Below are 10,976 nucleotides of genomic sequence, written 5' to 3'. Positions count from 1 at the left end.
GAAACTAAGCCACAAGACTGTTGCATTATGATTTAATCTAATTGCACAAAAATTTGAAATTACAACTCCTCTGGATTTCTAAGAGGAAGGGTTATGCATGCCTCCATATTCAATTCTGCACTGTTACATTTGAACCATATAGTGAATTTTACATCATGATGGATCAATTTAGAATTCCCATGCAACACCTCAATTATATAAAATGGAAGCAATTTTTAAGCTTTGTGGAAAGGTCTCATGCTAATGATAAAAGCCTTTTTTAATGGGTCACTTTGGGTTATAATGTACCAGGTTGCTATACTTTTAAAATGTTGGTCACAGAGTATCATGGTCTTTGAACTGGCTCCTACTCCTAAAAAATGGTTAAGTACGAACAATCACGTAGGTGACAACCAAAAATCCCCTTCAGCCTCAGTTGTGTTTCTTCTAAGATTTGTGTAACCAACTGATTTCCATGGGACAAGAACTATGGTAATAGTGGGTTCGACTATTACACAATTATGCTAATATTTTATTAATTCAAAAGCACTTTACAAGAAAATAGAAGTATGGCTTCCAATAGGAATGTTATACCTGGACTTGATACCAAGCTCACAGATTTTAGTCTTGCAAGGAAAAACAGGCTTTCGGGTTAAACAACAATTTGTAACCAAAACTTTAATCCCAAGGATTCTCACAAACATATTACAAATGACAGCATGAAAAAAAAATAAATCTTGCACAGTAACTCAAAGTTCAGCTCTACAATGTACCCTTAAACTGGCAAGCCATTGGTATCTTTAATAGTTTCAAATTACCAAACAAGAGATTGTTACAAAGAGCTGTGTGTTCATATACAGCAATCACATAAGGAACTTATGACCTAAAGCAAAGGTAAACTAACTTTCTTGCAACTTCCAATTCTACACCAACTGGACACCCCTGCCCAGTATGAATAAGTTTTTTTTTTTTTAAACCTCTAATCTAGTTTAACAGTACAGCTTAATTTTTACCTGCTGGCTTGTGTTCACACCAGCTTTTAAAGACTGCTTCTTCAACTACAGCTCCATACTATTATCCCAGCTATGGAAAGACTTCGTTCAATTTTTGCCAGTTTTCGTAATATTAAATGTCAAGCTTTAGCTGGGCAGAAGTTAGAGGTTTATTATCAGTCTATGTGAGACTAAACTTCAAATTCAATTTTGCTTAAGGGGACATTGCAAAGTAACAATTCTTGATATTACATGCCTCATATGATCCATTCAAATCATAGAGAATTACATATTTGTCACTGTTCCAAGAGACAAACAAATGTGAACAGCTAAAACATCTTAAAAATGCACCAAGCTTATGAAGTCTCAAACAAAACTTGAATTTTCTGTACATACTCCTGTCAAATGAAGGTATTTCCTGTACACCACTCCTCTTGCAAACTGATCTTCTTCTATTTCCTTTCATTTGACCTAGATCGGCTAAAAAACAAAAACAAAAAAAAACACCAAGAACAAAAGTTAACGTACATTACTTAATGACACAACTACATCAAAGACTTTTATGGAAAAATAGTAAAAATAATCAAAATGGCTTCAGGAAGAGCAGGTCCTCGTTAGTATAGTGGTGAGTATCCCCGCCTGTCAAAATGACTTCAGGTGACGAGTTCTGTTTTTACCTCATTGTTTATACACAGTCCAAGTCATTAAAGATCTTACCTACGAGACCTAGAGAAGGATCGGGAAGGCTTGTGATTTCTCTCCCGAGACAGTGATCTCTCTCTCCTCCTATCTCTAGAAAGGGACCTAAAACCAGAAGAAAAATAGGACCATTCAGAATTATACACAACAAACATCTGTACGAAGTCTTCAAAAACTAAGTTGGTTCGTTCCGGCAACACTGGCTCTATTACACCACTTGATTCATTACTAAAGCCAAAGTCTTTTTATTATTAACCATGTCATTTAGAGGACAGTTTAAAGAACAGAAGCGCGGTCATTCCTGAGAACATGCCCAAAAAAGGTAGTTATTTACCTGCTCCGGCTGCGGGAGAAGCTTCTCCGTCTTGGAGATCTAAAAGCAGAAACAGGAAAATTAGGCTAATTGTCAATTAGTATTTATGGCGTGAGGCATTTCCCAACTTTTCAATCTCACTGTTGGGCCCAGTGAATGTGCCGAAGAACTGGCACCCATCGTCCAAAAAAAATAAAACAAAAAAATAAATAAAAAACAGGGGAAAAAAAACGGAAAAGAAAAAAAGGCACAGAAGGATTAAGGAACCAAAAGCTCAAGTGAACAGCAGGTATTCCAACCATGGATTCACTTTAACAAAGAATGCTTCACAGCAGATCTGTCCAATGCAAAACTTCATGTCAAACTAACTTCACTACCCAAACACCACACCAAAATATAGTCCCACAAGTAGTTCCAAAAACAGTACCATAAACCAGTATTTGGAACCCATGCAAACCTGTAAGTCCATGACAAGACTTAGGTACCAGGTGGATAGTGTAATTTTGTGAAAACGCGCTAGGTGTAAATACTGATGCCATTAAGTGCTACATTAGAACTGCATTTGTGATCGTCACATTTAAGAGTGTGTTTAGGCTCATAAAAATTACCTTAGCTTGGCCCACTTCACCCCCAAAATTTAAATTTTGAAAACTGTTAGTAAAACCATTTAAAGGTGATAGGATTCAACAAATTTTTGCTAGAAAGGAAAGCTAAATCTGTTAGAGTTATTAAAATTTTTAGTTTGGCATCTCACACATGCAAATAAGTTTCACTTGAAGGTCTAGTTACATTATGAGTTCCCTATCACCCTTAAAAGTTTTATTCAAGCAATATATATGTACGTTACCATTCAATTATGCACAGCCAGCCTTTGATCCAGAAAAAAGAATTACTTTAAGCCGCTTACTCCTTATTTTAACCAGCAGTAAACTGTATAAGCAGGAAAAACTTACTAGTTTTGGGTTTCAACAAGCTAGAAATGGTGAGGTGAGGCTGCCGGACTGACGGCCAGGAAGAATTTGCTGAAAAGGTTTTGCCAGATGTTGCGTTGGATTTAGTTGGTTGGCGAAGGGGGTGTTGTGGATTTTTCCTGCTTTTTTGTTAGCCGAAGGCTGCTGCTGTAGTTGTTGTGAAGACATTTGGTAAATAAACAGCTGAGCTGATTGGCCAGGAATGTGTGGGCGGTCGAGGTGGCTGCTGCCGATTTGGTTAAGGTTGGAGAGAAGGCTGAGAGAAAACAGCATGCTCGGGAACCAAAGGGCGGTGCAACCTGACGACTGGCCATGCCTGGGTCATGTGAAACGACACCAGCCAAGCTGAATGGGGCGCGCTGGTCACATGACGCTGAAAGGGCTAGTTGACTGGCTAATGCAGACTCAGAGGGTGGTGAGAAGAGACATGATGGTGACTCTGTAACGGGGTTCATTTTTATTAATAGATGGACCAAAAAGCACAAAAAAAAAATGAAAAACAAGCCATCAGTACAACCATCTATTTAGCTAACAAATACTCTTTATTATGATGGGCAACAGTGTGTTGTTTTGTTTTTCAAAATAGCAAAAGGGGCAAGATTTTGAACTCCTATCTCCTAGAAGGACTTCACTCACCTGTAAGAGGTAAATTCAGTCCTATAGAAACTATTTTGGAGGTTTGAGGAGATGTGGAGTTAGCATCCAGACAATACTGCCTGGTCCAAGAATGATGCCATTTTCAATTATAAAAAAACTGAAATCTCTCCTATTTGGGTTTGAAGAACAGATGACTGGGATTACTTTTTTTAGCCCCCTTTATCGGTCAGTGACTTTAGTTTCAGAATGATTTCTACTTTACCAGTTGTAACATTACAACAGCTGCCTGGTTGATAAATACTACAATCGTGCTAATAGTAGAAAACACATTTTTGTGAAGAGCTAGAGTTGAATGTAATGTTTGTCATTATGGAGTCAAGAAATGGAAAAAGGCCTAAATTGAAGTATAAGGGAAGACTTGGAAAGATGCAACTAGAAGATGAACTAGAAGACAGATCCAAGATAGAAGTTACTGACTACCAACATGAACAGTGACCTAAAGACAAAAGCCAACACTCAGCACAACTCACATACCCCAAACTACACCCAGCACATGTTTCATAAAAACCTCCGATTCTTCAAAGTTTAAAACCCACCAACAAACTTTAAGAGAAATACCTGCTCCTATTAGCTACTCCATTACACCAATACCTCTAAACACGCTCTCAAGTACCTGCGGCGAGGTGGAGGACTCCTTCTCCGATAATCATCTCGAGGGCGACGACCCCAAGACGGTGGTGGGCCACGATTTCGACTTCTCTTTTCACCATTCGAGAGTTCCACTCTTACTCGGCAGCCACATAATGTTCTAAGAAGAAACATTATTAAATTTAAAAAAGCCAAACTGACTTTCTAGGAGACGTGTATTAAAGCAAAAAGAAAGCACTCCTAACTTAGCTTCTTTGCAAAGTACACACCTGAATGTCTGTGGAAGCCTTAACAGCAAAACAAGTTTTTCTCATAAAGAAAACCAACTTCCTTACATTTCAGTGCTTTGTTCAAGTCCATCTAAATCACTGGGCTCAATGTTAACTTGTTAACGTTACAAGTGTGAAACCCCTGGATTCATCCTCAAAGAACTAGTTCATCTGTACATCCTGCTGGGAGATCCCCCAGCACTTGTTTACTGATCTTACTGTATTTGCTTTGCTGCTGGTCTTTCTCCTCCCTCCACAACCCCTCTCCATGCAAAAGCAGTGAACTGAAGCATTTTGGCCATTTCACACCACCATCTCCCCTCAGTGTTCACACAATAACTGACACTTAGGAAACTGCAGCTGAGAATGGTTGGGAACAAAGTAATCCCCCACCTCTTCATTGTTCCACATCCGTTTAGATAAACCACCATTATTTGGACAGTGATTGAGAAAAGGCGGGGTCCTGGAAAAATCTGTTTCTATAATCTGCTTGGATAAATGACCTTTTACACAGCTTTACAGTCAACCCTCAGACCCCTTAACTTTTGGATCTTAAGGATTAACCATTTATCTTGGTTTCATGAAATCCAGCAGTTTTCAAAGACCAGAAAGGAGGGGGAGAAGAGCAGCACCTGTTCCCTCTAAGACTCAGGTGTTACTTTATCAGCCATTAAGAGGACACCGTAAACACAAAAGGAAATAGCTACATATTCCACCCTAAATATCTAAACACGTAGAAGATAATGGCATAAGCCCACGTAACCATCATCCAACTACAATTGTCATTTTGTGGCCACTCTTATTTGAAGAGTACCTGATTTCCAATTGTTTCAGAACCAATTCAAAGGTGACACCACGGGTGACACTTTGTGGAAGGTTTAGATCAAAATGCTTTAATCACATTTTGGATGCAAAAATCCACCCAAGAATTGACCCACTAAACTTATGTCTTCACTGGCCACCTGAATAAAAAGATCTTCCCTGTGTATCACCAGGAAAACCATTCAGTCCTTTTTCATTGCAGCAAAGACTTTACATAAGTCTCTAAGAACATTAACTTCAGATAGCCAAGAAGCCATCTAAAAGCCACGTATCCTAGGAATTTTAAATATTAAAAACACAACATATTTATGATCAGTATAAATTAGTCATCAAATTACCTCCCATCTAGTTCTCGAACAGCATCGGCTGCATCTCGGGGATCTTCAAATTCAACAAAAGCAAAGCCGGGAGGGTTTCTAGCAACCCACACACTTCGGAGTGGTCCGTAATAGCCAAAAGCTCGTTCCAATTCAGTCTTGTTACCATTGTTTCCAAGATTACCTACATAAACCTTACAGTCCAATGGACAGGAATCACGATGCATTTCTGTAATAAAAAGAATACCCCAAACATTAACCATTTATGCAATGATCTACACAGTGACAAACAGATCCTTGAGAGAATGCTGAAATACCAAAAACCAAACAAGTTACTACCCTCCAAACACCCATTTTTCTCTCATCTGTACTGATAACCACAAAGAAGCCAGCACGAATTGCATTAAGAAAAAAAGGTCTCCTTGAAAAATTGAGGGGGGAAAACACACACCGAAGGAGCATTTACTACAATCTGAGCACAGAGTTAGGGACTTTATCACTACAATTAATCTCAAAAATAAAGCACTTAGAAAAGTAGGATGACTTGCTCAGAAGCAAATCCCGGAGACACAAAAACCAAATGAAACCATGCTTAAAACCAGACGGTAGTTAAAGCCGAGTCACTTGAAAAGTGGTACTAATGTGCCCTCATAAGCAAAAACTTAACCAGCTTCACTCCTCGAGCAGCTGTTAGGTTTTTTTAAAAAATGTACATCACGGCAGCACTACTCTCAAAAGCCAAAATCAAAAGATAAATAAATAAGCAAAATTACCCATACAATGGAATATTACTCAGAATGAAGTATTGATAGATGCTTCAAACATGAATACTGAAAACATGCTATTACTGATGCATATCAAAACTGCACATACTATGAGTCTATGTATGTGAAATATCCAACAGGTAAACCCAGAGACATTACTGGTTACCAGGGGCTGGGGGAGAGGGCAGAGGAAATGGGGGAAAGCTGCTTAATAGGTAGGTATAGGTCTCCTTAGGGAATAAAAAAAAGTTTTGCAACTAGACAGGATGGCTGCACAGCATTGGGAATGTACTGAATACCACTGAATTGCACACTTTAAAATGAAATTTGTTAATTTCACCTGGGGGGGGAATTTCTTAGTGCACGTACTTCCTGCCCTTGGGGGCTTATATTTGATAAATCTTCAAAAAGTCACCTCGACAACGAATCTAATCAACTTGTAGATCAGTTTCAACTGCAAAGTGTAGCCAACCCAATAACTCAGCTTAAGGGCTTCTCCTGAAACACCACGTTCTTCTCACTCTGAGGTTACCCAATTAAATTAACTAGTGCAGACACATCCTCTTTGCATGACCCCACCCTGTACCCAGGAGTTCTGAAGCCAAATCATTGCTGGAGGTTGGTTTTTTAAAAAACTTAGCCGTAAACCGTTTCAGTTAACTATCAACGGGAAGCTGCTACAAGAACAATGCTACTCAAGGAAGATCCTTCGGTTAAAAAAAAAAAAAAGTGATAGGGTGTATGAAGTCAGATTAAAATTAGATAAAAATACGGGTGAGTACAGAAACCAAGTAATACGGATCAAAAGGTCCAATCGCGATTGGTGACTTGAGAAAAAAATTCCTGAGTAGCTTCCAAAGAAAACGTGGTTGGGGGGGGGGGCGGAGAGAAAAAGGCGCCATAAACTCAAAAGGCCGCGGCGCGGAGTACAATTCAGTTAGCGGCTTCCCCCCCCTTCGCCTCAACTTTCGGGTAATCTCACTTCTCACTTCACCCCCTGCCCCGTAAAAGATTATAAACACCTCCACTTTGGAGGCCCAGGTACATTCTCTGATGGGTCAAAAGCCCCCGCCACCGCCCCATGCTGAACGTCACAAAATGGCGGCGGCGTCTCTTTGTCTCAACCTGGCGCCGCCATTGGGCCTGGTCCCTCCGCGATACTGTTAAGGGCCATTTCCCACTACATTCCTTTAGTCGCCGGTCACTTACCGAGATCGTGGGTTGGAAAGCGGACGCTCAAATCCACACACCCTCAGATGGGTCTTCCCGCTTCCCGCTCCCCTCCCCGCCCGGCTCCCGCAGATGCTCTCCCCGACTTGGCGTCCACGAAATGGCGGACCACCGCCTTCTCCTCGCCCTTATTTATACGCCAGGCCGAAGTCACATGATTGGACGGGCTCGCCCAATGAGAGTCGGAGGAGGCCGTGACGTTGCGCCCATAAACGCAACGAGAATCACGGTTGCTGGGAGCGCGATCTGGCGGTGCTGCTTGGGCGGCGGGGATGTACGCCGCCGCGATCCGGTCATCTCAGGCCTGGGGCTTCCTCGGGTGTTTACGCGTGGCCGACCTCCAAGTTACCCTCAGTTCTCCTCTCCCTCGTCTCCGGGTAGACTGGGGTCTCATAACACCACTGTCGTCACTCCCAAACCCCGATCGAGCCGTTTGCTCCAAATGAGATTTAGATACGAGATGACTTCATTAATTACTTCATCCTGGAGAATGGTTACACTGGAATGAAGACCATCGCGTTTACAAACGTGCTTTAGAGTTTCTCCCAAGGTCACTGAGCTGTGTGAGGCCAAGCTGCCACCAGATTGTGCCCGCCCACGTCCCACGCTATGGAAAAGCCCGATAATGGAAAGTCGGCCCGATTCTGGCTGGTTTCCCGCCTCTCACGCAAACCGCAGCGTTTGGCAGAGAGGGGTGGCGTCATTAGCCCGGACTCCAACTGTTTAATAGAAATCAAAAGCAAATGAGACCGGTCAGGCCATCTGGACGCTCACCTTTAGCAAATAACAGCAAAAGGAACTTCCTGAAGAAGAATTAGTTTAAATACTGGGCCCCCAAACGAGTGCCAGGAAGGGCACCTCTGACCTTTCTCCTGGATGAGGCTAGGTTGCTGTGTTGACTTGAGGGTGGGACTCGGGTCCTCAGACCACTCATATCTTCCTCTGTTTTCCACTCCCCCCTAGAGAAACAGAGGCGCAAGAATAGTTAACTACTGGGAGAGAAATACCTCAATCGTGCTTGAAAATGGTTAAGATCTCCCTCTCTGGAACAGTGAGTTAAGCTGGGAAGTTTGTCTGGTGTCCTGAAACCCACTCCCCTACCCTCTTTCAGTGCTGTCTGACTTACTGCTAAAATTTAAATCTCTCAAGAAAAAGAAAAAGAATAATACCTTGTATTTTCAGTCACAGGGTGAAAGATAGGCCATTATTGACTTACAGCGCCCAGACACTTTCTTTTGAAGCCTTACCTCCTATTGTGGCTCTACAAGGTTTATCCATAGTGGGGGGGGGGGGCGGGAATACAGAAATGTAATGGCTCTGAGCCTTAATTTTCTCACTGTAAAATACGAATTTCATACTGCAGGGACTGAGCCAGGACCTGGGCTGGCCTAACCTGGGGTGTTTCCCAGGTGAGGGGGGATTTTAGCAAACCCTTTCTCTTTGTCTTCTTACTTTTCTTTCCTTCTCTAAATGTTTTTCTCTTCTGGCTCACTTATATTGCCTTGGTTTGATCCCCTTCTCTGTGTGAGCTTTTCTCCTCTTTTAAATTTTATTTTCTTCTGCCAAAGCAAAGGCTTTAAAGGCAGACAGTCCTGGATCTGAACTACCACAGTCCCCCTACTTACTACCAAAGTATCTTGAGAAGAACCCCTTAACCTGTCTCAGAATTATTTTCTTCTGTAAAATGGGATAATAAGATCAGCCTTGCCGGGTTGTTACGTGTTGTCTCCTCCCACAGGAACGTCAGCTTTTGTCCTGTATCCCCGGGGCCTAGAAACAAATCTGGCACACAGCACATAAACATATTTGGTTTTTGTTTTTTTAATATATATGTTCTAAGATTTTATTTATTTATTTGACAGAGAGAGAGCACTAGCAGGGGGAGTGGCAGGCAGAGGGAGAGGGAGAAGCAAGCTCCCCATGGAGCAGGGAGCCTGATGCAGGGCTTGATCCCAGGATCCTGGGATCATGACCTGAGCAGAAGGCAGACGCTTAACTGACTGAGCCACCCAGGCGCCCCTAAACATGTTTGTGTAATTATTTAATGACTTAAAGAAAGTATGTATGTAAATCACCTGACAATCTCTATTCAAAAAATGCTCTTTTCAAAGAGTATCCTATTCTTTCCCACCATTTTTCCTGTTTTTTGGTTTATGTGTGTGTTGCTCGTACAGCATGCATCTTTCAATGGAGCACTCTTAATCCCTCCAGCTGTGTTCCAGGATACATTTTGAACCTCCTATGGCCATCCACACACACTTTTCATCTTCTGGTAACAGCATACAAAGTGAATTATCCATTTAAATTTTGGATTATTTTAATGTTGCTTTACATTTATTCAACCACCAACCAGTCTTGAACCACATAAAGCTTCAAAGGGCCCTATCAGTATTTCTTGGTAGGGATAAGGAATGGGGATCATATGTCCTAGTAAACATCTCTCGATCTCCTCTGGGGAACTACCTGTCTCACTGTAGACTGTGGTATTGATTCAAGTGTGGTTGGGTTAATTAAATCTTTCCAGTTCTTAGCACCCCTCCCCCACCCCAATTAGTTCAGGAATGGATGAGCAATCCAATCAGACCAGTCAGCTGCTAATTCGCTAATTCTAGCCCTGCTGCTAGGTCAACCAGAGGTGTGCTCATTTCCTCTGACTAGTGGGTTCCTGAGCCAGGGCAGCCATCCTGTTTCCAGGAGGGAAGAGGCAGTCTGCAGTGGATCCAATCTAAAGGGAGAGAACTGAGAGATGCGGAATAGAGTCCTGGAACTCTTGTTTGAGAAGACCTGATCCCAGTTCCACTTCTGGAATTCCCCAACGTACCTTCCCTACCTAACACCTCACCCAATTTGCCTAAGTCACTTGATTTTTTTTTTCCTGTCACTTGCAAACAGAAAGATTCCAATTACTTCATAGACCTATACCTCTGAAACCAACAATACACTATGTTAATTTATTGAATTAAAGTAGTTTTAAAAAAATTCCAAATACAGAAATTACTCTGACACAGACTTCTCAGTACCTCAGATTGAGAATCACAGCACTGAGTTTTCTTCTTTTATTTATTTATTTATTTATTTATTTATTTATTTATTTTATTCTTATGTTAATCCCCATACATTACATCATTAGTTCTAGATGAAGTGTTCCATGATTCATTGTTTGTGCATAACACCCAGTACTCCATGCAGAATGTGCCCTCCTCAATACCCATCACCAGGCTAACCCATCCTCCCACCCCCCTCCCCTCTAGAACCCTCAGTTTGTTTTTCAGAGTCCATCGTCTCTCATGGTTCGTCCACCCCTCCGATTTCCCCCGCTTCATTCTTCCCCTCCTGCTACCTTCTTCTTCTTCTTTTCTGAGTTTTCTTCTGATT

General features: G+C 41.6%; 1 protein-coding gene across 1 annotated transcript; it reads right to left on the bottom strand.

The window, feature by feature from the left end:
• Window positions 1–490: 490 nt before the first annotated feature.
• SRSF3 (serine and arginine rich splicing factor 3) lies at window positions 491–7,737 on the bottom strand. The gene is made up of 6 exons (XM_045866800.3): window positions 7,581–7,737; window positions 5,629–5,836; window positions 4,225–4,359; window positions 2,005–2,043; window positions 1,689–1,775; window positions 491–1,451 (listed from the first exon to the last, which is right to left on the bottom strand). Exons 2-6 carry the CDS (start codon window positions 5,832–5,834, stop codon window positions 1,424–1,426), a joined length of 495 nt encoding a protein of 164 aa, XP_045722756.1. The 5' UTR covers window positions 5,835–5,836; window positions 7,581–7,737; the 3' UTR covers window positions 491–1,423.
• Window positions 7,738–10,976: the final 3,239 nt, after the last annotated feature.

This window comes from Mirounga angustirostris, unplaced genomic scaffold, assembly GCF_029215605.1.
Source record: "Mirounga angustirostris isolate CCGP_5_RB_7025 unplaced genomic scaffold, mMirAng1.0.hap1 SCAF_8, whole genome shotgun sequence".
NCBI classification, from domain to species: Eukaryota; Metazoa; Chordata; class Mammalia; order Carnivora; family Phocidae; genus Mirounga; species Mirounga angustirostris.
Note: the sequence above shows the minus strand (reverse complement) of the source record. Positions and strands in the feature narration are given on the sequence as shown.